Source organism: Oryctolagus cuniculus, chromosome 13 (genome assembly GCF_051225735.1).
Source record: "Oryctolagus cuniculus isolate XC-2025 breed Fujian yellow rabbit chromosome 13, ASM5122573v1, whole genome shotgun sequence".
NCBI lineage: Eukaryota > Metazoa > Chordata > Mammalia > Lagomorpha > Leporidae > Oryctolagus > Oryctolagus cuniculus.
In genome coordinates this window covers 18,099,913-18,127,685 of record NC_142879.1, presented here as the reverse complement: position 1 = coordinate 18,127,685, position 27,773 = coordinate 18,099,913, and the positions used below count along the sequence as shown (strand labels likewise).

Below are 27,773 nucleotides of genomic sequence, written 5' to 3'. Positions count from 1 at the left end.
GACACAAGAGGCCAGGGCTGGGGACTGCACAGAGCTGCTCGGCCGGCTCCCAGCAGGGATTCCGTCACCCATCCTGTCTGGCCGTGCCTGCTTTGAAGCCAGAGGTGAGGCTGTGCGTGGTCCTCTGTCGGAGACACGTTAGTGGAAGCCAGGGCTCTAAAGCAAACACCACGACCACAGACTGTGCGTCGTGGAAACAGCCCTGGACTGGACGGCAGGAAACCTGGCACTGTCACCGACTCACTGTGTAACCAAAGGGAGTCACAAATCTGCCTGCATTTCAATGTCCTCATCTTTCAAAGGGATATAAATAACTGCCCTACCTACCTGGCAGGAGCAGAGCAAACAAGACAGGGGAGAGAGTGGTGGGAGTTCTGCAAGGCACCAAGGCACGGCCCGGAGCCCAGAGAGCAGCGGCGGGGGGAGGGACTGTGTTCTGTCTGGGAGGCCCAGGCTCTGGGCTTTGGCGTGGGCACACGTCTGCCCCTGAGCCTTGGAGGCCTCTGTGGAGTGAGGGGCTGGGGCTGTTTGGTCTTTAGGAGGCTTCTCATTGATCACGGAAGGTCTGGGGCTGGGAGAACAAGGCCTCGGACACACAGCTGGCCAAGCCCACAGGCAGGGGCCCTTGTGCAGTGAATAACCTGAGTTACAGGCCGCAGCAGCCCCACCGAGGGGCCCCTCCAGCCCTGACATGCTGACCATGGAGCCAGCACGGCCGGCTGCCTGTTTACATCCCAGGCTGCTTAGAGGGCCGGGGTCTCCTGCTGCCCACAGAATGGCAGCCCCCTAGAGTAACGCTCAAACAGGAGTTCCCCGGGGCCATGGCTACTCCAGTTGCTGCCACCCTCCTGTGTCGTGAAGGAGTTCCAGACCCTGCATCCTCTTCCTCAGTGGGTGCAGAGGCTGGAGGGGGCAGGAGCAGGGCGCATGCGAGGTCTGAGGCTACCAAAACGTCGCCACAGCCCATCAGCAGCTGATGTCCTGGAGCTTGCAGGAGGCGGCCTCTGTTTCTCAGGCCCCGCTGTCAAGCACGCTGTCTGAATGACTGATTAGGCTAGAGGCTTTCTCCCTGGGACGCTGGCCTCACTTGGATGCATGTCCCTGCCCTGGGCAGCCCTCCTGCTCCCACCCACCAGCCGCAGTCCCCACGGGTCCCCGGAACACTGGAGGAGGGTGCAGCGGGCACTCACAGCTTGACCAGTGAGCGCAGGGTCGAGAAGGCCTCAGGGTGGATGGACCGGATGGCGTTGTAGCTCAGGTCCCTGCGGACAGAAAGGGTGTGACAGGGCAGTGACCTGGTCAGGGCTCACCGCTCCCAACCTGGGCTCTCCCTCACAGTCCCCGTCTGACCTGCCCCAGCAGCAGTAACCTTAGTCTTTTGGGGAAGGGACCTGCTGCTGCCCAGCTCCTGGCTGGACGGGGACCTACAGCGTGGCCCCCGGTCTCGGGGCCTGCGGGATACCAGCTGCAGAAGCCATCTGTGCATGTGACTGGGCAGTAGGAGGTGGCGGGCAACGTCCCGTGTGTTGAAAACGCACATGTGTGCTGTGGGTATGAACGGGCCTGGCCGGGGGGCAGGGGCTCCCCCAGGGCCCACCCTGGGTGCTGTGAGTACTCACAGGGTTTGCAGGGAGCTCAGCTGGCTGAAGGTGTCGGCTCTGATTTCCCAGATGCGGTTGTGTTGGAGGCCACTAGGGCAGCAAGAGAGGCTGGGTGAGCCCGCGGGCTCAGGCCCTGGCCGTGTTCCACACCCCCCAAGCACTGAGAGGAAGAAAGGAGAGCCCCCCACTTCTCCTGGCACGGGAAGAAAGGGCCCAGCCCGCAGAAGTCACCAGAATTACAGGGAACACAAGGGGATCCGGTTGCCTTGGGTAAGTGGGTCAGGAGACAAAGCCACAAAACCATCCCTGTGGCCCAAAAGGGAGTCAGCTTCCAGTGTTCCCACCGGGCCTGGCTCTCAGCCCAGCCGAACGGCCCCACGGTGCCCACCCTCTGTCACCATGGGTCCTCCAGACCCTAGGCCAGGAGCAGAGACAGCCCAAGTGACTGGCCAAGCTGAGAAACAGGACCTGGGCAAGAGCAGAGACCCTCCTCCTTCCACCCAGAGGGCACAGAGCCTCCAGTAGCCCCAGAGGCGTTGTTCTGGGGAGAAGCAGCAGACACACACAGCAGCCTGGGTGAACGGAGCTGAGAGCATTTTCAGAGTGATTTTCCTCCCGGAACTGGAGCCCCAGGTTTGTTCTTGCACGTAGGATTGTGCCTGTCTGTGCCCTGTGCACCCATATGCACATGTGTGTTCACGGGGTGCAGAAATGAGCCAGCGTGTTCCCACATGCAGGGCACACGGAGCTCTGCCGTGTGTGCCCCTCCGCTCACCACTGCATTTCTATGCTGCTGTTGACTCTCAAAGAGCCACCTGAGACTGCTGTGGGCGCCAGTGCCAGTGGCTGTCACCTGCTGTGGGTCCCAACTCCCAGCCCTGCCCCACCACTGAGCCAATGCGGAGAGGGAGAAAGGTCCCTCTGTGCCTTGGCCCTCGCTGAGCCCTGCTCTCCACCCTGCCCAGCCTTTCTCCTGCCCCCAGACTCACATTTCCTCCAACTTCTGACACCTGTGCAGGCTGGGCAGCTCCTCGATCTGGTTGTGAGACAGCTCCCTGCGGAGAGAGAAAGGCCGGGGGGGGGGGGGGTGTGTGGGGGGTGTGTGGTCAAGCAGGGCTATGAGAAGGCCGCAGGGGCAGCCACAGTGGCTCAGCCCGGGCTGGGCTTTCCTGCCAGGCAGCCGAGGGCTGGGTCATGACTGTGGACACGCGGCAGGCAGACTTCTCTGCGCTTCCCCTGCTGAGTCCCGCTCCGCACTGGGCCTGGGTGGGGTGGACTTAGCAGTTCTCACAGGAGGACCTTCGATCCAAGGGAAGGCCTGGGGGAAGGGGAACAGGAAGGGAGGGGGCGTGGAGACAAGGAAGGCAGCAGAGTGGGGTCTGCGGCACGAGACAGACAGCAGGCAACACTCAGGCAGTACTGAGCCATCTGGACAAGGCCAAATCGAGCTGGTGGCATCTCCGCCCACTGCTCACGGAGTCGGCAGGCAAGGTCCAAGCAGGGGCCCTCGGTGAGCAAATCATTCGACAGACGAGAGACTGAGGCCCAGACAGAGCACAGGGCCTCCCCAGGGCGCACTGCCAGTCAGTGGCAAGGTGGGGCTGGAGCCTACGTCCAGCTCCTCCCATGTGCCAGGCATCAGTGCACCCATCTCCGGCTGTGGGGTCAGGGTCCCCGGGGAGAGGCCTCAGGTCCAGGTGAGAGTCAAGGGGGAGTGGAGCACGCCCTCCATGGTCCCAGAAGGCACTGGTTTTCTGGCCATTTATTGAGTACCACTGTGTGCTGGGTGATTTGTGTGTGGTTTTACAGCCCTCACACATTTGCCCACATTCTACAGATGGGAAACTTGACGCTCAGAGTCATGCGAGTCCAACAGTCAGTCAGTGACAGACTGACCTTGGGGGTAAGCAGGTGTGACTTCAGAAACCACTGGCGGACAGGGCAGCCCCCCCACCCCCCACCCCAGGCAGGTTCTCAGCAGGAGCCTAGGCCACCCCACTCTTCAGAACGAGGTGTGACCAAGTGCAACAGAAGCGGGGAGGCCTTCTTTGCTGGAGGGGCGGGGGCCCAGCGCCAAGACTCTAGAATGCTTGGGAGTCACTCACAGGACCCGGAGCCTGGGCAGCTGTTGGCACAGCCCTGGTGGGAGCAGCCGGATGCCTGCACGGGTCAGGGTCCTGCCGGGAGAACAGACACAGAGCTGGTACAAGGCCCAGGGCCCTGCCATTCCCAGCCACCCGTCTCCAGTTCTGGGAGAACAGAGCTGGGCAGGGGGTGGGGCTGCCATGACAGAGAGGAGGCAGGCGGGGGAGGGGTGAGAAGCAGGGGGCTGGGGGCAGGGAGTGCAGAGGGACAGGTCCTGCAGGCCCAGCCCTGCCCCACCTACCCTGCTCTGTCCCCACCCCATGTCCCGGAATGGGCTCCAGCAGCACTGGGCCTGTGACACAGGGACCACCTCCTCTCTGCTCTAGGGGACTTGGAGAGGAGGGATGGCTGGGGCAGGGAGCAGAGGACACAGCCCCAGTGGGGCCATGGGAATGAAGCCCAGAGCTTTCTCCCTGTGCCCTAGGGGAGAAAGACAAGTAGGGAAAGGAGGGAGGAGCAGGGGCAGAGTGGCCAGGGACATGGGGGCAGCTTGGAACATGGGCTTGGCTTAGGGACAGGGTGTCCCCAGAAAGACTCGAGGCCAAGGTCATCCCTTGGGGATGAAATTTTCCATGTGCCAGCGAATCCAGGGGAAGACAATAGAGGCCCAGAGAATTCCAGCCCTAGCAATGCCAGAAAGGGGTCGTGGGTCGTGGGGCGGGACAGTTGGCTTTTCCGCACACCCACCCTCCTCATTCATTCATGTAAAAGGCACCAAGGGGGGCTGGGGCTGTGGTGTAGTGGGCGGAGCTGCCACCTGCAATGCTGGCATCCCATGTGGGCACTGGTTCGTGCACTGGCTTCTCTGCTTCTGATCCAGCTCTCTGCTAATATCCTTGGGAAAGCAGCGGAGGATGGCCCAACTGCTTGGGCTCCTGCCACCCATGTGAGAGACCCAGATGAAGTTCCTGGCTCCTGGCTTTGACCTGGCCCAGCCCTAGTCTGGGGAGTAAACCAGTGGATGGAAGATCTCTCTGTCTGTGTAACTCTGACTTTCAAATAAACAAATCTTAAAAAAAAAAAAAAAAAAAAAAAAAGGAATCAGGGCTAGTGCTGTGGCACAGCAGGTTAAAGCCCCGGCCTGCAACATCAGCGTTCCATATGGGCACTAGTTCGAGTCCCAGCTGCTCCACTTCCAATCCAGCTCTCTGCTAATGTGCCTGGGAAAGCAGCAGAGCATGGCCCAAGTGCTTGGATCCCTGTACCCACATGGGAGACCTGGATGAAGCTCTTGGCTCCTGGCCTCAGATCGGATTGGTTCTGCTCCGGATGTTGCAGCCATTTGGGGAGTGAAGCAGCAGATGGAAGACCTCTCTCTCTCTCTCTCTCTCTCTCTCTCTCTGCTTCTGCCTCTCTGTAACTCTGCCTTTCAAATAAATAAATAAATCTTTTAAAAACAGGCATTGGGGGTCTACTATGCTCTGGCATCCCTTCCCTCACTCTACAGAATGTTATAGAAAATATGAAAATGGCTTTTGGGGAATCAAGGTTCAGAAAGGCCATGGGCCCTTCCTTCCCCATCACGGGTCCTCCATGCACCTGCAGCTCGAGGTCAGGAACCTTGAACACATCCCTGAAAAATCCCAGGGAGAAGGCCCAGCCTTCTCACTCCCATCTCCCCGGCTACCCCTGGCCTTATCTGCAGGCAAAGCCACATAAGGAGATGGTGTAGGCCCAGGAGCCCCCAGCAGATGAGGGAAGTGGAGTGCAAGGGGGTGGCAAGAGCTGCAGGGGTGAGGCTGTGGAGACGGAGCAGGTGGAGGAAGAGAACTCACTCACAGGGTCTCCAGGCTGGTGGTGCCCTTGAGATCGGGGAACTCCTGGATATCCGTGGCACCATTCAAGGATCTGGAAGCATAGACAAGCAGCTCTGAGGGGCAGGGTCAGCGCACCACCACCCTGGGCGCTCGGCCTCTGTCTTCTCCTCTCTCAGGGACTCCACCCCAACCTCTCTCAAATCAACCTCTCCAGCCCAGGTGGAGGGTGAGCCATGCTTAGCAGCTTTCTTCTTTTCCTTTTTTTTTTTTTTTTTTTTAATCTTTTTTTAAATACAGAGACAGACAGACAGATCTCCCATCTGCTGGTTCACTCCTCAAATGCTCCCAACAGTCATGGCTGGGCCAGGCCAAACCCAGGAGCCAGGAACTCCATCTGCGTCCCCTGAACAGGTGGCATGGACCCAGCTACTGAGACAACACCTGCTGCCTCCCAGGACGTGTGTTAGCAGGAAGCTGGCACTGGAAGCAGAACCAAAACTTGAGCCCAGGTACTGTGATATGGGATGCAGCATCCTAAGTGGCATCTTAACTGTTGCACCTGCACTGGCCCCAGCCATTTTCTTAAGTTGGCCCAGCCAATGCTAACCCCAGATAGAACCAGGCAACTTCATCACTCAAGCCTCAGGCTGCAAAACAACACAGCCAAGGCCTCTGTGCTTCTAAAAAGGCCCTGGCTGCTAGGGTTTGCTTCTTAGAGCCTGACATCAGGTGGGCCCCACGTTGTCATCGGCTGGGGTTAATTAGCGCCCCATCAGTTTTCTGAACCTGCTTTAGGTTGCTGGCTTTCCCTTCCCCATCTTTCCTTTGCACAGAGCCTGCATGCAACAGGAACGTGTCAAAGACCCCCAGGAGGCTGTGTGAGGTGCAGCGATGAGCCTGGGGTGCTGGGAGCGGAGGGACCTGCATTCACGCCTGATCAGGATTGGAGGGCCTCAGCTGCTGTCTGTGAAATGGACTGAGAGCGCCTACCTCCAGGGTTAGATGAAGACAAAATGTGACCATGAACCTGAAAGTGAAGCCTGTGCTTTGGAGTATTGGTTGTGTGTTGACGCTCTGGTAGGCGGAGAGCAAGGCACCAGGAAGTGGGAACTGGGGTGGGGATTAAAAGAATGGGGGAGGGGAAACAAAGGTGCATTAGGACGGCACAGCAAGCACCAAAGGGGTCTGTGTTGCAAGGCCTTGGGAAACCAGCCTTGGGCCTTCCAGCAGCTACTTATGGAATGGCTGCTGCTCCCAGGAACAGGAGGAAAGCAGAGGCCAGCAAAGACCACGGAGAAGGGTCTCATTCTTCAACGCGAGAGCTGGTGGGTGGACAGAGGCCATGGAGTCCAGACAGTTCTGGGGATTGGTCTGAGCCAAGTGGAGGCCTGTGGCCCTGAAGAACACGTTGCCTCCAGGGGGGGTGAGCTGTGCAGGGAGAGACTGGCAGGTGGGCAGCAGGAGCGCGGGAAGGAGTGGGGCAGCGGGCGGGGGGAGCAGAGATCCAGACCCTGGTGGCCTCCCGGTGCCAACTCACAGTGTGTGCAGCTTCGGCAGGTCCTGGAACGCCGACCTTCCCACAGACTGGATTGGGTTATCATAAAAGTGTCTGCAAAAAAGAACCAAACCCTGAGTTCCCTTTTTCATCCCTTTCAGCTAGGACCATCCTCTGCTTTCTTCTCTTCCCAGGGGAGACCCCAGAAAGACCACTGAGAGGAAGGCCACCCCTCGTCCACTCCTGCCTCCCCCGCTGCTGTCCTCCCCAAACACCACTCAGCACCAGGAGCCCAGAGAGCCACTCACATGGTCTGCAGCAGAGGGTTCCCCACGAAGGCCTTTTCTGGAATAGCCTTGATGTTGTTGTTGTGGAATCCTCTGGAAGACAGCACCCAGGGGGCAGTGAGGGCTTGGATGGGAGTGTGGAATGGCAGGGACTCCACGGGGCTTTCAGACAGCCCACCAGACAGGCCGTAGGACCAAAGGGACGCCAGCCGGGGGTCCCAGGCTCCAGTCCTGCCTGGGGCTTGTCTTCTTGTACAACAACACACACACCCCTCCTGCCCCCTAACAGGTGGGGAAGAGTGAGCAGTGGTACCCCGGGCTGCAGGCCTCAGGAAGCCTGGGAGAGCAACTCCAGAGCAAGAGGCTGGATCCGGGCCCAAGGGGGTACCCTCTCCTTGGTCACTGGTGGCAGGAGCCCAGGTGGGTCCCACAGAGGGGGCCATGCAGGAAGGAAAGCGGACCCCCTGGGAGACTCCTCTCGTGGAGTCCCCGAGATGAAGAAGCCTAGGAGTGTCCATCATGGCGGGAGGGCTCAGGCCCGAATCTGGGGGTGGGTGGAGTGCTGGGGAGAGGGGGAAGGAGACATCCCGCCAAGGCAGGAAGCCAGGAATTCTGTGTCTGGTGTGTTGGGATGAACGTTTCAGAAGAAAACACGTTGGGGGAAAGCGCCTAACCTGTGCTGGGCCCCTCTCACTCACCTGCGCTCAGGCAGGTTTCCGGCTGCTCTCTGCGTCGCCCTGCCTCTGCCCACCTGGCTCGTCCTCCTGCTGTCCCACCACTATTCGCACCTTCGTGCTCTCTCCCTCACGCCTCACCTTGGACACCCCCAGCCAATGCCACCCTCCTGGGCCTGCTTGTTCATTCATTCGTTTGTCCCTTCTTTTTATGCATTACGCTTTTAATTTTTAAAAATTTAACCGATACATAAAAATTATACATATTTATATGGTGCCCTGTGACGTTTTACCACATGTATACATGTGTAATGTCCAACTCAGGGTAGTCATATCTCCCTCCTCAAATATATGCCCTTTCTTTATGGTGAAAACATTGAAAATTCATATATACATACATATATATACATATAAAGAGAGAGAGATGGCATATCATCACTCACAGCCACCCTACACTGCCCCACAGAACCTCATAACTCCTCTCTCCTATCTAACTAGAACTGAGTCCCCACCAATCAACCTTTCACTGTCCCTCTCTGCCTGGTCCCTACTCCCCAGCCCCCATTCTACATTCAACTCCCATGACGTCAACTCACGTAGACCCCACATGTGAATGAGGTCAGGTGGTGCTTGTCTTTCTTTCTTTCTTTTTTTTTTTTTTTTTTTTACGATTTATTTATTTATTTGAAAGGCAGAGTTACAGAGAGGCAGAGGCAGAGAGAGAGAGAGAGAAAGAGATCCTCCATCTGCCATTTCACTCCCCAGATGGCTGCAACAGTCAGAGCTGTGCTGATTCGAAGCCAGAAGCCAGGAGCTTCCTCTGGGTCTCCCACACGGGTGCAGGGGTCCAAGGACTTGGGCCATCTTTCACTGCTTTCCCAGGCCATAGCAGAGAGCTGGATCAGAAATGGAGCAGCCAAGAATTGAACCAGCACCCATATGGGATGCCAGCACTGCAGGCAGTGACTTTACCCGCTATGCCACAGCGCTGGCCCCTGGTGCTTGTCTTTCTAGGCTCGGCTTATCTCACTTACATAATGACCTCTGAGTCACTCATATTTTTTCAAACACTTTCTTTTATCAATTGCTGGGCCAAGCCTTGAGAAATTTAGAAATTTGTAAGACAGAGGCCCCTGCTCAAGCAGCTTTTCCTTAATTGTTCATTGAAAGAAACATAAGTGTTTGGGGGCTGGCACTGTGCCACAGTGAGTTAAAGCCCCAGCCTGCAGAACCAGCATCCATATGGGCGCCAATTCGAGTCTCAGCTGTTCCTCTTCCAATCCAGCTCTCTGCTATGGCCCGGGAAAGCGGAGAAGATGGCCCAAATCCTTGGGCCCCTGCACCTGCGTGGGAGACCCAGAAAAAGCTCCTGGCTCCTGGTTTCAGATCATCTCAGCTCTGGCCATTGCAGTCATTTGGGGGAGTGACCAGCAGAATGGAAGACCTCTCTCTCTCTGGCTCTACCTCTCTCTATAACTCCTTCAAATAAATAAAATAATTCTTAAAAAAAAAAAAAGAAACATAAATGTTTGGATGACAGCTGAATGATGGGTGGGTAAGAGGGATGGATGGATGGATGGGTGGATGATGGCTTGGTGAAGGATGAGTAGGTGAATGGATGGACATATGGATGGATGAATGGATTGGTGGATTGACGGGTGGGTAGATGGGTAGATGGTTGGATGGAAGTTTGTATGAATGGGTATATGATGCATGCGTATATGTATGTATGGGTGGGTGGATATATATATATGTATGTATGTATGGGTGGGTGGATATATGTATGTATGTATGTATGTATGGGTGGGTGGATATATGTATGTACGTATGTATGTATGTGTCGATGTATGGATGGTAGATGCATGGATGGGTGGATGGATGGACGGACACATACACACTCACACACCCCCCATATGTGTATCTTCTCACTCCTGCTGACGGAGGTCTCTGCTTTTTCTTCCCTAATGCGTCTGCATACCCCGTTCCATTGGTGCCTTCTGGATTGCTCAGATTCCCTTCTTCTCATGTTTTAGCTCAAAGGGAAAAATATCAGACCTTGGTGACTCACGGGCAGTAGAGGACTCCCAGTAGTTTCTCATTCACACCCTTTCTTCCAGGTGGCCCAGCTGCTCATTTTTAAAATTCATTATTTGAAAGGCAGAATGACAGAGAGAGAGAGGGAGAGAGAGAGAGAGATCTTCCATCTGCTAGCTCATTCCCCAGTGTCTTCAGGAGCCAGGCCTCCCATGTGAGTGGCAGGAACTCAAACACCTGCGCCATCATCTGCTGCTTCCCAGGTGCATTAGCAGGAAGCTAGACCGGAAGCAGAGCAGCCACGACTCAAACCAGGCTCTCTAATGTGGACGTCCCAAGTGGCAGCTTAACCCACTGTGCCACATGTCTGCTCCGTCCCTGGCTGTTATTATCTGCTGCCCACATCTGACATTCGTACCTTCAAAGGAGGGTGGCATGGGGCTGGTGCTGTAGGTCTTCCGTGGTGCATATAAAGATTCTGTGCTGCCTAAAAGCTGGGGACCCTGCATGAGTGTGCAGGCCACCTTAATCTGGTCTCACTCTAGCATTGTAATAGGTCTCCTAGATCCCCGAGAGTGTCCTCTCCAGGCGGGCTGGCCTCCCTCTGGTGACCATCCCCAACTCAGCTTCTGTTTGCATCATCATCTGCCCTGTCTGTCTGGAATCCCTCTCTTCCTCCCCTGCTTACCCTTCAGCATCTGTCTCAGGGTGCATCACTCCACAGTCATCTTCCTATGCTGCGACTACTAACTTTTAGGGGCACCATGATAGCCTGTTTGTGCTGTCTCCTGCTTTACACGGGTTACTTTGTGTCCTTGGCAAAACTGAAGGAACCTGGGGGAGGGCCGTGTCTGTCTTACCCTTTGTGTTCAGCACCAGCATGCCCTGGGCATCCGGGGTGCCCAGTGAAGACTGAAATGGAATGGCCAATAGTGGCTGTGGGAAAGCAGAGGCAACTTCTCAGGCCCCCAGGCAGAAGGTGCTGAGGAGTGGCTGTGTACACCAGCCCCCAGTTCCTCTCCTCATTCTTCTCTGGACACACCCCGCTGAGGTGGGAGCAGTGCCAGGCGCAGGCTGCAGGAAGTGGCTTGTGCCATGTGTCTTCCTGGGCTGGAAGGCCCAGGGCCATTTCTGTTGGTGACACACCCGTAGGAAATGTTCAAAGTCAAGCTAATGAGGCCTGTGACTACTTAGAGCTGCCCCAGGGACTTCGCACAGCTACGGCTTTTGCAAGAACCACGGGAGATGGGGAGGTGAGGGCACAAGGGAGCTGGCCCAGGCTGGCTGCAGCCCCCATCCTTGAGGGGTGAGGACACCCACAGAAACCAGCAGAGGAGCTTACAGTTCCTGCAGTCTGCCCAGGGTCCGGATGGCCACGGGGAACTCCTGCAGCTCATTATAGTTCAGGTCCCTGGAACAGAAAGCAGAGCAGTCGTGAGAGCAGAGGCTTAACGGGGCATGTCAGGGTCCCTGAGAAACGGAAACTTGGCTCCGGGCTTGGCCAGGGAGATGGCTTTCCAATCTGTTGGATCCAGCTGCTGATGTCTGGAAACACATTTTTGGAATGTTTGCACTCCTTTCCTGCTCCACAAATCCTCAGACTGCAGTCTTCCCGGCAACAGACTGTTTAGAAGGGGGGACACATTTCAGGGGTGTGGAAACCTGGGCCCATCTCCCTAAGCGTACAGTCTCCATCAGCCCAAGAAAGCATCTCAAGGTGTTTTTTTAAAAATTTTTTTGAAAGGCAGAGAGAGAAAGAGCTATAGATGGAGAGATTTTTCCATCTACCTGCTCACTCCCTACATGTCTGAAACAGCCTGGGCCAGGCTAAAGCCAGAAGCTCAGAACCCAATCCAGGTCTCCCACATGGGTGGCAAGAATCCATCTACTTGAACCTGCTGCTTCCCAGGTGCACGTTGGCAGGGAGCTGGTACTGGGAGTGAAGTCAGGAGCGAAACGCAAGCACTCTGGTGTGGGACGCAGGCATCCCAAGCAACTTAACCACTGTGCCCCTATTTTTTATTTTTAATTGACACATAGTTGAATGATCTTTAGCACTCTGTTACTAGTACTAGAGATTCCAGAAAGTTCCTTGGCTGCCCGCAGCTCTTGCTGTTGTCTTCTATAAACATGGGCCGTGTTTTGGGGCTGGGATTGTGGTGCAGTAGGTGAAGCCGCCACTTGCAACTGGTATCCCATATGGGAGAGTGTCAGTTCTAGAAGTGCCAGTTTGAGTCCCACCTACTTCACTTTTAAAAAAAAAAAAAATATTTATTTATTTATTTGAAAGGCAGAATTACAGAGAGACAGAGGCAGAGAGAGAGAGAGAGAGAGATCCTCCATCTCCCATTTTACTTCCCAGATGGCCACAACAGGCAGAGCTGGGCTGATCTGAAGCCAGGAGCCAGGAGCTTCCTCCGGGTCTCCCACGTGGGTGCAGGGACCAGAGGACTTGGGCCATCTTCCACTGCTTTCCCAGGCCACAGCAGAGAGCTGGATCAGAAGTGGAGCAGCCAGGACTCAAATTGGCTCCCATACGGGATGCTGGCACCGCAGATGGCAGCTTCATCCACTACACAGTGTTAGCCCCTACTCCACTTCTGATCCAGCTCTTGCTAATGCTGCCGGGAAGGCAGCAGAGGTTGGCCCGGTGCTTGGTTCCCTGCCACCGATGTGGAGTTCTAGGCTCCTGGCCTAGTCCTGGCTATGGCAGCCAACCGGGGAGCAAACCAGCAGCAGATGGAGGATCTCTTTCTCTCTCCTGTCACTGCCTTTCAAATAAATAAATAAAGCTTAAGAAAAAAGAATATAAATGGGCAGGGTTTTTACCTTTATTCTCTCTTAGCCTCTTCTGCATTTCCACTTTTATTACACATCACGTATATCATCAGAAAGCAACAGCTAACTGTACAAAGGAAGGGCGATACAAGTTGACCTGGATGTGGAGTGTTTGAGTCAGCTTTTCATTATTTTAACTCAATTACTCGGCAGGAAAAGGTTGATTTCAGCCTACAGTTTGGAGGTTCACAATTCAAGATCAGGTGGCTCCACTGGTCTGACGCCTGGTGGAGGCCAGCCGTGGTGGAGCAGATGCCGAGCGATCACGCGGCGAGCCAGGAAGCAGAGATACGGAAGGAATTCTCTTCCTTGACCATCCTTGTGGTCTTTCCAAGCGTCTATCACCAGGCACCGCCCCAGCCACGCACCCCGCTCCAATCACTCCCCCAGGGCCCAGTGCCGGGGCTGTCACTGGACCCAGCCACCTCCCTGACCCCTCACCGGGAGCATTCATCCATTTGCCATGAACGGAAGATGGTGGGGTTCAGGGGTTCACACGTCTGCATGATTCCGGGAACAGGTTCTGTTCAGTCCACAGCACAGCGACACGGTGGTTCCAATCAACTTAGTGGGGACTTAGAAGGCACAACCTCTCAGGAGCAAGTGACAGCACTTTTCAGAGGAAAGGATTGGCACTCAGGGACTCCAAGTCTAGGACTCTCACCCTACAGAAAAGTCTGTATCTGTGTGGAAAGGAACAGGATACTTCAAAAAGTTCATGGAAAATGAAATTAAAGATGTTTATTTTGCTGCCAAAAATTAAAATTGTACATATAAGGGTTCTTCAAAAAGGTCATGGAAGATGAATACTATGAAAAAACTATACATAGATTTCAAAGAATTTTGCGATAAAATAAAACTTATCTTTCAATTATATTTTCCATGAACTTTTTGAAGTACCCTTGCATTTGTATAAAGATGCTCATAACAGCACTGTTTAGGCAACAGAGGCAAATGCTGACCCATGAGTCATCACAGCTTTGTTCCTTCAACTCTTTCAAGGGGCTTCTGTTTGTGGCTATGACAAGGCCAGGGAGGGAGGAAAATGGGAAGAGGCCAAGGGAAAATTTGATTTTCATCAGCAGATTTAGAACTGCTTGTGACAAACAGCCCAGAGCCCCCAAGGCAGGCGAGGCCTGCAGAAAGGGCGGGACGTCCAGGAGAGACCAGGAAGTGGAGAGTAAGAGCGACCGAGGACTTGCAGGGGTTTGCCTGTGCTGGAGCTGGGCCCCCTGTCTACCAGCGCCATGAGCACCTTAGGAAGAGGGAGCGACTTTCGAAATGTTAAAGTAGGCTTTCGTTTTCCTCGGTTGTCAGTGAGTTGGCCCCCTGTGAAACGTGCCTGACTTGGGGAGAGGGTCTCAACGCCCCTAAAATCTTGTTGCTGGGACACCTGGTCCCAGGCTCTGGTGATGGGAGGGAGGAGAAACAGGGGGACTGCTCAGACACTTCCCGCTCAGCCTCAAATGCTCAAAACCATCTCTTCAGTCTTTTTTTTTTTTTTTTTTTTTTTTTTTTTTTTATTTAAAAGGCAGAGTTATAGGGGAGAGAGGGAGTGAGGGAGGGAGAGAGGGAGAGAGAGAGAAAGAGATCTTCCATCCAATGCTTCACTCCGCAAATTGTTGCAATAGCCAGGTCAGGGCCAGGCCAAAGCCAGGAGCCAGGAGCTTCCTCCAGGTCTCCCACGCGGGTGCAGGGACCCAAGCACTTGGGCCATCCTCCACTGCTTTCCCAGGCATATTAGCAGGGAGATGGAGCAGAAGCAGAGCAGCCGGGACTTGAACTGGTGCCTGTACGGGATGCTGGGGCTGCAGGTGGTGGCCTAACTCATTAGGCCACAGCGCCGGCCCCAAGACCATCTTCTCAGTCTTGAAGCCACCCGGCGGGTGGGTGTTTGTTGTGGAGGTTAGGATGGGACTTGGGATGCCTGCACTCCACGTCGGAATGCCTGGATTTGAGTCCTGGCTCTGCTCAACAGTTGAAGTTCCAACTGTTGTGGGCATCTGGGAAATGAGCTAGTGGATGGGCGATGTCTCTCCGTCTCTTTCTGTCACCCTCTCTTCCAAATAAATAAAATCAAGCTACCCTTGGCCTGACCGCTTTCACAGCTGTCCAGAGCCAGGGCAGGGGCACCACGTGGAGGCCCTTTAATTACAGCATGACTTGGCAGGCTCTGCTGGATAAATACCGTGTTAACACGGAGATAATGACAGGCTCCCCTGCATGACAGGGTCATTACACTTAATAGTCCGCATGTAGAGCCAGAAACCCAGCTCAAGGGTCAGAGAGCAGTGACAAGCGACTGGCAGCCAGTGAGCCAGGTAATTGTCCCCTTACATACATGCGCTAATTACCCGATTGCCCGCAGACTGCCCCGGCGATCTTGGGTAATTGCAACATAAACCCCTTCTGCTCTGCCTGCTCTGCTCCGTTCTTCAGTGAGCCAGACAGCTCTGCCCCCCACGCTCCAAACACAGAGAGGCAAGGATGTAGTCGAGCTGAGCTCAGGAGCGTGCAAAGCTCTTCCGCTGAAACCAGAGGCCCCGGAGCTGGAGGCAGAAGATTCTCAGATGCTGCAGTTGCCGGTGCTCTCCCAGGGGCTCCAGGACATGGGGTTGGGAGAGAGAAGGATGGAGGTCACAGGGATGAAGGAGGGGCCCCTGTTGATCCTAAGATGCATCAATGTCTCCCTTTCAACCTGGCTCAGGTCACTGAGGAATTCTCTGTTGCCCAAGGATAACTAGATTTGCCTTAGTACTGTGGACGTACCTTCATTCAAAGCCTTAGTATTGCATTATTCTCTCAAATCGCCTTGGTCTGGCCTCAGAGCCTTTGCTTGCTCTTCCTCCTGCCTGGAACACACTTCCCCTGATGAGTTTATGGCTCACACCCACCACTTCACTGGGTCTCTGCCCAAGCTACACCTCATCAGCAAGGCCTTCCCTGACCTCTCTAAGTTAGTGTGGCCAGGGCTGGGCATTCAGCCCAATGGGTAGGACACCAGTTAAGACGCCTGCATCCCACATCAGAGTACCTGAATCTGACACCTGGCTCCGGCTCCCGATTCCAGTTTTCTGCTGATGCAGATCCCAGGGGGCAGCAGTGGTAGCTCCAGTGGCTACGTCCCTGACACACACGTGGGAGAACTGCACCAAGTCCCCAGCTCCCAGCTTCAGCCACAATCAGGGGTCACTGTGAGTATCTGGGGTGTGAACCAGGGGATGGGAGCTTACTCTCTCCTTACCTCTCAAATTAAATAAATAAATAAAAATTTGAAAATAAAAGAGCACAGCCATTCATTTTTTCCCTCCCCAGTGCAATAGATTAAAAGTGGCCACAAATCCTCTGTCTCCTATTAAGAAGTGGCCTCTGACTTGAGACTGGGCTGAGCTTGTAACCAGTGTTGACCAACTGAATGAGGCAGAAGGGATCTGCTGTGACCTGGTCCAAGGTCACACGAGCCTCACAGTCTCTGCCTTTGAAATTTTAAAATGCTCCCATCGACACGTAAGGAAGCCCAGGCTGGACTCTTGAATGGTGAGAGCCACATGGAGAGACAGGGCCAGCCAATGGCTAGCAGCAGTGTCACAGGCCCGTGTATGCGTCTGTCTTGGACCCCCTAAATCTAGTTAAGGATCCACATGCCAACAGCCCCATGAGTAGTGGAAGAATCACCCTGGTGAGCCAGCCAAGCCATGGGTTCAGGGGAAATAATAAAGTACTGTTTTCTTGAATTTCTTTATTTACTGATTTATTTGAGAGGCAGAGAGAGAGCGAGAGAGAGACAAACAGAGAGCTCCCATCAGCTGGTTCACCCCCAAATGCCCACAATGGCTGGGACTGTGCCAGCCCAAATTCAGGAGCCAGAAATGCAAACCAGGTCTCCCTCATGGTTGCCAGGAAGCAAACTCCTGGGGCCATCACCTCTGCTTCTTAGGGGGTTGCAGGAGCAGCAGGCAGGACGGGGCACCCCCAGGAGGGCTGCAGACTTCTCAGCCAGCACCTTCATGGCTCGGCTTCACGCCCATCCCTCCGGTGTTATTTTGAGCCATGAAGGTTTGGATCATTTGTTCAATAGCAATAGATAAAAAGATACCCTGCCTTCTTTATCTTCCCAACATTTATTGCTACCTGACATCTATTTGCTTATATTCTTCCCACCCAACCAGAATGAAAGTAACTTGAAAATAGGATCTTTGTCTGCTAAAACACACCAGAATAATACCTGGCACAGAGGAGGAGCTCAAAAGATTCTGGATGAATAAATGAAAAGGTCTAAATACATTCATTAATGAAAAAAAAAAACCTATGTTCAAAAGGACATGGGACACTTGGCTGGTGCCACGGTGGCACGTGGTAGTCCTGAGTGGGACTGTTGGGCCTGCCCAGAGCCACGGAGCATATGGCAGGGGCCTCATGCAACTCTGCTATCGCTGAGGCCTTATACTGCTTATTGGACCCATGTCCAGGCAGCCAAACTGAGTGGTTCCAGTCCTCCTTGGCAGTTTCTGGTCAGGAATTTTGCCAGCAGTGGTCAGACAGACAGTGAGGAAAAGACATGTGTGCGAGAAGGCTGCTTTCATAGAGAAACGTGGGAGAATAAAATTTGTACAAACGTCAAAGTGAGCCCTGCAACCGCCATGCCCGTGGGGTGGCCTGAATCTTCCCATTCGGATGTCTACAGATTCAGTGGCCTGCGTTATCGTCACAGTCCTGCTTTGCTTGGAGCCTGTAGATGAGATCCCTGCCTCTGACTGTCCAGGGGACGAGTTTGTGCAACTCCCTCTGCCCTGATGAATTCAACGCTGCGCCACAGCTGCTTGTTGCCAAATGTCCCAAAATACACGAAGAATTTTGTTAGATGGGAGGAGCGGGGGGGCTGGAGAGATGGGTGGAATCACTCCTGTCTAGATAAATGCACAAGGCAACAGGCTGAGCACCCTGGGCAGTGCACAGTGGGTGCTGAATGTACTGAGCACCAGCACCTTCAGGGACTATGGCCAGCATGAAGCTGGGAAGGCCAGAAGTGTGCAGACTAAACTCCCGAACCAGGTCTTGTTGGTCAGGCAGGATTTCAGTAAGAAGGGATGGGTGGACGAAGCAGGGAGAGCATGATTGAGAGGAAGCAAGGAGTTGGTGCTGTGGTGTAGTGGGCTGTCTCTGCCTACAGTGCCGGCATCCCATATGGCACTGGTTCAAGTCCCAGCTGCTCCACTTCCGAGCCAGCTCTCTGCTACGGCCTGGAAAGCAGCAGAAGATGGCCCAAGCACTTGGGCCCCTGCACCTGTGTGGGAGACCTGGAGGGGGCTCCTGGCTCCTGGCTTCAGATGGGCCCAGCTCCAGCCATTGGAGCGCTTGGGGAGCGACCCAGCAGATGGACTCTTATACACCCATCTATCTGGCACCCTCACCTCTAGGCCACTGTGGGATAACATGAGTTGAGCACTGACTACGCACCAGCTCCTAAGTGCTTTGGTTGAATGATCTCTTAAGAGAGCCTTGGGAGATGGCTATCACTATTATACCCATTTTACAGTTGATGGAAGTGAGACACAAAGATTCAGTCACTCAATCATGCACATGTGATCCATGGCTGTGACAGGATCACCTTATGTCTGTCCAACTGCACCTTCTCCTTTCTCCATAACTGAGCTGTCCAATAACCACGCGTACTTACTAAATTAAAAACAATCAAGAAATTCAGCTCACAGTTTTACCAGCCGCACTTCAGGTGCTCAATGGCAACCTGCGGTTAGCGCCCATCTTACCAGAAGCACACATGTAGCACGTGTCCATCTCTGCAGGAAAGCCTATCAGATCGCCCCATCCTATCACAACACAAGGAACTGCCAGGGATATAACTAGAGTGTGTTTCCCAGCCTCCCACGCGGCAGCTTCTCACCCAAGAAGGTGGGCAGAGATGGCGCCAGCCACTTCTACTCCACGCTCTACATATCAGCCGGCCCGTCCTCTCCGTGGTCTCTCTACCCTTTCTCCAGCTACATGACAAACGCCGTCAGGCCCTGTGGCGGGCGAGATCTGAAGAAGCCAGGTTCCTCAGTCGCCACCTGGAAGCGGGCCTCCAGCCAGGAAGAAACACCCTCCTTCTGTTACATGATCCAGAAACACACTTCTGTGTTCCAGCCATTGTTTTGGTCCATTTATTAAAGCAACTTAGCCTCCCCTCACTCACTCAGTGTCACAGCTGAGATTTGAACCCTGGCAGTTTGAGCTCGGAGCCCATACTTGCAGCCACTACACATCTGCCAGGAAGACCTCCTTAACACACAGAGGCTGCCATTCTCCTGCCGAACACTCTGAAAAGGCTTCCAGAATGAGGTGCAGAGGCCTCCGTGGGCACCAGCGCCCTGCACTCCTCCTTCAGCTGCACCCACCGTCTCAGGCCTCCCTGTGCTGTCCGTCCCTGGAGGGTTTCCCTGTGCCAGTGTGCTCCCAGCCTGGGGTGCCCTCTGCCCACATCCTCAGCTGCTGAAATCCTGGTCATCCTTTGAAGTCTGGCTCAAGTGTACCTCTCCCCGTGAGTCCAGCCTCGCCCTGCAATCCCAGTGAGTCACTCTCTCGGCATTTTCTGGTGCTTTCTCCCTCAGCGCGCACAGCGCGGGTCTGGGAAGGATGACGGCAGGGTAATCACAGTAATCACTGGGCGACAGCCGTGGTTCCAGGTGATTTACATACATTAATTCACTTGGTCCCCAGCATGCCAAGCCTTTGAGGTCGGTACCATTATTACCTCCATTTTTCAGATGAGAAATGGAAACAGAGAGGTAATCTCTTGGCCACAGTTCCAGAGCCAGACGCGGGAGAGCCGGGAGCGAAGCCCGGGCAGTCCGGAGAGGGGTTATCTGCGTATCATCTCCTCCACAAGACAGGGAGCTTGCTGAGGTCAGGGAGCATTTGGGTTCACTTTCGGACCCCCCTCTTCCCCGCGGCCAGGAAGGGAGCCACGTGTGTGAATGCTCGTTGTGGAAGATGCTCATGCGAGCCCCCGGACAAGGTGCTGGGATGCAGGTGCCTTTAGCCTTTGGGCAGTGCCTTGGCCTCAACCTTGCAGACTCTTGGTGATGGGGAAGAAGTCCCCCGGCCCAGTATGGGCTCAGCCTGATTCTTCCGTTGCAGGGAGGTTTACGACGCCCTAAACTTCAGCTGGAAAACTCATCCACGGCTTTACAGTCTATTGTCTTTAACAGCCCGGAATCAGCCAGAAGCTCGGGAAGAGTTAATTGTCCTGTCTGCCGCTCCCGGGAGCTGGACACAGATGGGGAAGGGCTGAGGTTAGAAAGAAACCATTCTCAACTCCAGCCAGAGCTCGATCTGGAAGCTGCAGCTGTCCACGGCTAATCCTCGCCTGCATCTGCTTCGCTGTTTCCAGCCAAATCTGATCGCAAGCGGTGGTGAAGCCATGCGATGGCTACGAGCAGCAGAACAGGCAACACAAGCCCTGGGCTGCTCAAGGATCCACACAGCCGATCCTCTCCTCTCCAGCTGGCTGTGCAGGAGTTCCAAGCTCCTGAGATGCCCGCAGACACTCCCGTGGGTCAGAGGGAGGCGCTGGCCAGAGCCCTCCCTCGTCTTCTCCAGCCCCTTCTTTTCACTCATAAGTAAACTGAGGCTCAGAGAGAGAAGGCATGTTGCTGTAAGTCCCGGAGGCACAGGCCTCTGAACTCAGGCCTCTTGGCTCCTGGCTTAGAACACTTTCTTTTCTCTCTCTCTCTAAGATTCATTTGAAAGTCAGAGATACAGAGAAAGAGAAAGAGAGAATGACAGAGACAGAGATATTTTCCAACCGCTGGTTCACTCCCCAGATGGCTGCTATGGTCAGGGTTTAGCAGTCTGAATCCAGATCTCCCATGTCGGTGGCAGGGGCCCAAGCACTTGGGCCATCTTCTGCTGCTTTCCCAGGGCATCATCAGGGAGCTGGATTGGAAGTGGAGCAGCCAGGATACCACCCCATGCCCATATAGGATGCCGGCATTCAAGGCAGCAGCTTTACCCACTATGCCACAGTGCCAGCCCCTCTTAGAATTCTTTGTATAGCAAGGGTACTACGCAGAGTTGAATCCTGGCTATTCTCCAGAGGGCAGGACTAAGGAAAAAGTTTTAGGGCAAGCAAGAAACAGCATAAATAAATGGAGGAGAGAATGAGGCTTCTGTAGGACTGTCTTCAGGTGCTTATAAGCATGTCAAAGCCAAATAATTAGGATTGTGGTGGTTAAACATCTTTTTGTGTGATATCCATGCTACAGAGAAAGTGCTTCTGGGCTGGCAGTGTGGCACAGAGGGTTAAGCTGCTGCCTGCAATGCCAGCATCCTGTATCAAGAGCTGGTTCAACTTCCAATCCAGCTCCCTGCTGGGAAAGCAGCAGAAGATGGCCCAAGTATTTGGGTTTCTACCATTCACATGGGAGACCTAGAAGAAGTTCCAGGCTCCTGGCTTCAGCCTGGCACAGACCCAACTGTTGAGCTACTTGGGGAGTGAACTGGCAGATGGAAGATCTCTCCATGTCTCTCTCTCTCTCTGTCACTCTGCCTTTTAAATAAATTTTAAAAAAATCTTTACAATGAGAGAAAATGCTCATCTTCTGTGTACCAAGAGGATCACCTTGAACCAAGGCATTTAGCTTTCTTTTTTTTAAGATTTATTTATTATTTATTTGACAGAGTTACACAGAGAGAGAAGGAGGGGCAGAAAGAGAGAGAGTCTTCCATCCGCTGGTTCACTACCCAACTGACCACAAAGGCTAGGGCTGTACCGATCTGAAGCCAGGAGCCAGGAGCTTCTTCCAGGTCTCCCATGTGGGTGCAGGGGCCCAAGGACTTGGGCCATTTTCTACTGCTTTCCCAGGCCACAGCAGAGAGCTAGATGGGAAGTGGAGCAGCTGGGACCCGAACCGGCTCCTATATGGGATGCCGGCACTGCAGGCAGTGGCTTTACCTGCTATGCCACAGCACTGGCAGACACTTAGCTTTCTTAGCTTGCTTATTCACCTCTAAATATGAGACACCCATTGCACAAAACCATTCTGTTCACCTGGTCCAGAGATCAGCACAAAGCAGATGTCCAAATCACGCCAGCTCCTTTCACTAGGCATTGCACACAGGAGACACTGCATTTCCTAGACGCTGCCGCAGAGGGCGCACGAGCTGCTCCATCTACTTTTTCACAGCAATTAAGGAAGATGTGTATCATTAATTGGCTTCCACTTACATTTTTACTCTCGAGGCTAATATTTGTGTTTATTACCAGATCATAGATAAGGGCACATGGGGGCATGTGGGCGAGCCTAGCTTCCAGGAGAGAACACAAAACACAGAAATTTCTGGTAGGTTGTAAACTCCGAGCCCCTTTTATCTCCCAGAGGCCTGGAACAAAGGCAAGGAAGTACCATGAATGTACGTCTTAATTGCTCTTCCCATCCACACACAGAGCCTTTGACTCCGTGTGCTTGGGGCAGATGACTTGGTGAGCCAGGAACCAACACAAACTTTATGACTAATAGCATTGTTCTACCTTCTAAACAAGCTACATAAAAGACCACCCATTAATAAACGCAGCAATTAGTAAAATTGTCATCAGTTTCTACTGAGACACACAGACACGCCCGCCCTCCACCTACACAGTCTTCCCTGCCAGAGAGAACATTCAGAACGCACCTGCAGCAGTGGCAGCGGTGGTTGTAATGAACGCTGCTGATCTCCAATCCTGAGATTACACCCTGCCCGGCCCTAACGAAGCACCTGGCAGCGCAGAGGCCTGGCACTGCAAGGGAGACAAAAGGCAGCAGGAATCCTGAGATCCCGCTTGCAAGGGGAGCCGGTTTCGTTCGGGCTAAGTGGAAAAGCACACGATGGTGCCGGGTGTGCAGGGCCACCACTGTAGGGCTCCTCTCCCGCGCAGGACCCTTCCCCACCCCGGGCTACAGCACCTCCCTGGCCCTCAGCCAGTCATCTGGGTGACCAGGGAACATGTGTACCTGTCCTCCGAAGACAATTATCCTATCGCACCCAAGGTTCTCGCCTGTCCTCTGAGTTGTGTCTCACAGGTACTTCCTGTTCTCACCACCCTCCCCAGGAAAGCTCTCGTCACTCTGCAAACAGAATACCCACAACAGGACCCGGTCCTCTGGATGAGATCAGATCCGTGTGGACAAGCCGGGGGCCAGAGGCCCGTGAACGCAAGGCACCTGACGGCTCTGAGGTGCTCCCGACCACGGCGGAATGTGGCCTGTGGATCTCTCCAGCGGCCGCAAGCCACAACCCTGAGGCTCTGGATGGCTGGGCTTGTGTGAGGGTCACCAGGGTCCAAGGCAAGGCTGAGGGGCCACCCCAGCAGGTTCTGCCCATGCCCAGGGCACTTCTGCAGGCTGGGGAGCAGGGGGTAAGTATGCCAGCTCCTAGGCTGTGAGAGGACGGACTGGCAGCCATTTCTGTCTGGATCAGGGCAGGGGCTGGGTTGGTGGTTGCAGAGCAGTGAGTATGCATGACTGGAGCGGGGAAGACCCTTCCCAAAGCTGGCCCAAGGCCCTTCTGCTGAAGATGGAGTGGCTGAGAGAGCAGCAGAGATCTGCCAGGGCCGCAAGCCCATGCATCTGGTCAGCAGATATGGACTGGCGTCTTCCTGTGCTGAGCCCTGCGTCAGACACTTGGAACTCAAGAGTGAAAACGACACACTAAGAGGTGGAAGGTGAGCCACTAAGTCATAAAATAGGACGTCAGGTTACGGTGAGGGGGAAATGAAGTAGGAAATGCAGGGTGCTGGGGAGAGGTTAGAGCGATCGGGAAGGACCCCGCTGGAGGTGATATTTGAGCAGAGTCACGAAGGAGGTGAGGAAGGAAACCACGTGACACTTGGGGAGTGAACCTTCCAGAAAAGGGCGAGCCTGTGCAAAGGTCCTGAGGCAGGAGCATACATCGAGTGCTCAAGGGGGCCATTTCTGCAAGGAGTGGATTGAGAAAGCGTGAGCCCAGAGAGGGAGCAGATCCACGTCACTGAGGCCTGCAGGCCAGGGGAGAACTTTGGCTTTGTTCTGGGGTAAGACCAGGAAACACTGGAGGGTTCTGAACAGAAGAGTCACATGACCTGATCTGCACTTCGAGAGTCACTGTAGGGAGGGTGTTTAGCCTGGTGGTTAAGAGCCGGTTAGGTCGCCCACATCCCTCATCAGAGTGCCTGGGTTTGAGACTCGATCCTGTCTCCAGCTTCCTGCTAGTGCAGACCTTGGGAAGCAGCAGATGGTGGCTCAAGTAATTGGGCTTCCACCACCCACATGGGAGACCTGGGCTGAGTTTCTGGCTCCTGGCTTCATCCCGGCCCAGGCCCAGCTGTTGCTAGGTAGTGAACCAGCAGATGGGAATCCCCTGTCTCTCTCCCTGCCTCCAAATAAAAATTAACACGTACACTTTTGAAAAGGAGAGAAAACAGGGTCACTTTGGTTCTTGTGCTGAAGACAGTGGGGTGACAAGAATGACAGCAGTGTGGTCACTGCAGTCACGCGGGTGAGTGCTGGTGGCTTGGACCCGCACGTGGCAGAGGAGGGGTGAGAAACACTCAGTTTTAAGATCTTTGGAAGAGGGAGCCACTGGTGCTTCTGACAGCTCGGATGGGGATGAGAGAGAAAGATCTGTTTGGGGGCAGCTCCGAAGTCTGGGCCTGAGCGAGTGCAGGGGTGAAGACACCATGGTTGGGATGGGGCAGGGGGAGGTCTGGGGTGCAGGCTGGATGTCTGGGAAAGACCCATGTGAGCCCGTGAAGCAGGCTTTTGGATCTGTAAGTCTGGAGTTCAAGAGACAGGTGTGGGCTGGAGCCCTCAGCAAATACAGGGCAGGAACGCCGTGAGCCCAGACGGGCACAGAGGGAAGGAGTGAAAACGGAAGGTGAGTCTTGGGGCACATGAGGTCAGGGTGACGAGGTCAGACACGCTGAGGACAGCGCCTCAGTGCCAAGTTCAAAGGAACCGAGGACTCCTGGTCCTGGACTTGTTAGCCTTGATGATGGCAGGGCTGTGTTGCTGTTGTTCACAAATGTTTCCTCATGCCTATCGCGGTGCCCTGGCACCTGCTAGAAGCTCCAGAAGTATTTACGGAACGAGCCACTGTTGATTCCTACCAGCTCCTCCTCCCTACAGGCACGCAGGGCCAGCCCTGGACTTCGCGTTCTCTCCAGGGCATCTGCAAGGAGCCTCTGGCCCTGCTCGCCGTGCCCCGACCTCCCTCCTCTTGCCACTCCAGATCAGCTGGCCAGGGAGCCTGTGGGAGCGGGGGAGGGGGCAGTTCAGAGGGGGCATTTACCCCTCACTGCCAGCATGGGAGGAGGGGCGGTGGCGACAGGAGCCGTGACCTTGGCTCCTGCCAACGCCAGGGCGATGGGAAAGGGGATGTGCTGGGAAGAACTATTAATAACTCGTCACGGTCACAGAACGCAAGACAAACTCATTGGACAGCTCAATGCTCTGCCTGTTCAAAGTCATTAGTGGTTCTGCGGGGGAAGCCAGAAAGAAAAGTTTTATATGGAACAATAAATTCCTCTATAAGCCACAAAACCCCACAAATTTGCAGCTAATAAGCCCACGAATGTAAGATGATTAGGAACTGGAGAGGGAAAAGTTCCTTGATCCTTAGCCTCAAGAGGCAGTGTGGTGTGATGGGCTGACGTGGGGCCAAGGCAGACAAACCTGGCTGGAATTAGCTGGGCGACCTGGGGCGGGTCATGCTCTCTGCCTCGGTTTCTCCATCTGTGACAGGAGAGGCCTTGTGCTCCTCAGTAAGAGCTCGGGGGGAATAAACGTGATGGGAGGTAAGACAGCCTTTGGGGACAAACACTCCCAATCCCTTAATTGCAGGGAATATTATAAGCCCAGGGACTGGCGAGCCTGTTCAGAGATTCAGCTAGACCTCTGCTGCCATAGGGGGCCAGTGGGTGGCTCGAGGGGGTTGGCTGGTGGGCCCCACAGCGGTCGGTCCCAGTCCTGACCCCTGGAAGCTGTCAATGTGACCTTTTCGGCAAAGGGGACCTTTGCAGAAGGCAGTGAAGGCTCTGGAGATGACAGCACCTGGATGAATAGGGTGAGCCCTCCATCCACCAACAAGGGTGTCTTGGGAGGAGCCCCGGGGAAGAGACCCAGAGAGGGGGCCAGGAGAAGGCAGAGGCACAGGCTGGGGCGACGGGTCCGCAGGAAGGGGTGCCAAGGACACCAGCAGCCAGGGGACAGTTTACGCCGAAACCTTGCGGAAGGAACCACCCCTGCCCACACCCTGATTCAGACTTCTGACCCTGGGGCTTGCTGCTTATTCTCTCAGCCACCAAGTGCGTGGTAGTGTGTTCCAGCAGGCGTGCCCCCGGCTGTGAAACGGCACCTCTGGGTGATGCTCTCCCCATCGCCTTTAGACACATCCCATCCAGCCGGAAGTGGGAGAACAGGGAAGAGAAAGCCAGCATAGCCCAAGCTCCTAACAGCCTTCAGAGACCACAGGAGATTATCTCACTTAGTGGGAGAACTTGCAACCATCCTCTGCTTTGTAAAATCTCACAGAGACTGCATGAGTTTATCTCACTTAACGTGAGAACATGCAACCAGGATCCCTGGAGGAACCTCAGTGGGAATCCATGTGGTTTTTGGTCCAGGAGCGAGATGACACGTTCAGGACCAAGTCGCGGCAGTTTGGAGGGAAGCCTGTGGCAGTGGTGTGGCAGTGACCTTCCAGCCACGGCTGCCGTGGAGGTGAAGTGCCCAGCAGAAGCAGGCCACCAGGGCGCTGGCCGCCGAATGCAGGGTGCAGTCCTGTACTAGAAGGCAGAGTTCTGGAGTCGCCCCCAGAGCCCTGCCGTGCTGGCCCTGCTTTAGGGAGGCAGCCAGGGCCGCGAGGCTTCTGCTGTTGCTCAGGCCGCAGGCCCTCCTCCAAAGGGAAACGTCCAGCAGCGTGGGGGTCCGGTAGGGCCTGATGTCTCTGACGAGGTTGTATCGAGGCCCAGGACCATCGCCCAGGCCACAGGGGGGAGGCTCTGTTGCCCCCAGTCTCGCCTGGGTGCTGGCTGTGATGCCCACTGACAGTTCCCAGTCCCAGGGAGTAGGCCATGGGGCTGCAGGACATTTTCTGTTTGTTCACAAAGACTGTATTGTCAAACCTAGCTGGGAACCCCAGGCCCTTAGCTGGACCAGCCCCCCATGTCCTCCTGCACCCATTGCCAACTGTGACCTCGAGGCCTGGGCACCTGGCCCCAGGTCCCGAGATCTCCTGGAGGAACCCTCGCAGGCCAGTCTTCACTCCTTGCCCTTAGCTCTCAACCTACCCAAGGAAGTCCTGGCAATCATCAGATTGGGAGGGAGCCGGTGCAACAGGAACCAGCACATATGGAGAGAGAGGAGCGGCTTCGGCGGCTGCCCACTGCCTCCGAACTGCAGAAACTCGGCCTCTCGCCCTGCACCTGTGGATTCGGTCTGATTCCACTTGGTAGGCAGGGGCGAGGCCATCCAGATCTGATTGTGAATTTCCCACGCGGTGGGTCACGCTCATTAGGGGCGCAGAGAGGAATTGCAGATGCAGGACAGGACACGTTCTGTCTGCCCAGGGCTGGAGTTTCTTGGCGAGGTCTAGAGTGATGACGACTACATCAGAAGAAATGTCCCAGGACCCTCCTTCCTGGGAGGTCGGCTTCCTGCGAGCACAGCAAGGTTTGTGCCTGGGGGCCCGCGTGGAGTCAGCGGCACAGAGGGCGGAGCAGCGTCCAGCCTCTGGGCCTTGCCCACACCACTTGGGTTGGCCGTGCTCTTTCAGAGCAGAAGAGCTTGTGTGTCTCTCTCACGCCTCACCTTTGAGGCAGCCCATTGCCTGGATGCAGAGACTGAGGCTCCCGACCTGTTCAGGCTGCCCTGCTTTGCACAGAGCTGGGCTGCAACACAGGCAGCCCGGCCTCCGGAGAGAGGGCA

General features: G+C 54.9%; 1 protein-coding gene across 6 annotated transcripts in view; it reads right to left on the bottom strand.

Moving 5' to 3' along the window:
- The window catches only part of LGR6 (leucine rich repeat containing G protein-coupled receptor 6), a 125,761-nt gene that overhangs the window by 13,925 nt on the left and 84,063 nt on the right, over positions 1–27,773 (bottom strand). For 5 of the 6 annotated variants that reach the window (XM_017347859.4, XM_008268587.5, XM_017347858.4 and 2 more), the window contains 8 exons: positions 11,336–11,404; positions 7,307–7,378; positions 7,041–7,112; positions 5,526–5,594; positions 3,707–3,778; positions 2,591–2,656; positions 1,620–1,691; positions 1,191–1,262 (listed from right to left, as the gene is read on the bottom strand). In XM_017347859.4, the coding sequence (XP_017203348.3) occupies positions 1,191–1,262; positions 1,620–1,691; positions 2,591–2,656; positions 3,707–3,778; positions 5,526–5,594; positions 7,041–7,112; positions 7,307–7,378; positions 11,336–11,404 (564 nt within the window). The remainder of the gene's footprint in view (positions 1–1,190; positions 1,263–1,619; positions 1,692–2,590; positions 2,657–3,706; positions 3,779–5,525; positions 5,595–7,040; positions 7,113–7,306; positions 7,379–11,335; positions 11,405–27,773) is intronic. The other variant, XM_008268585.5, reaches the window with a different exon arrangement.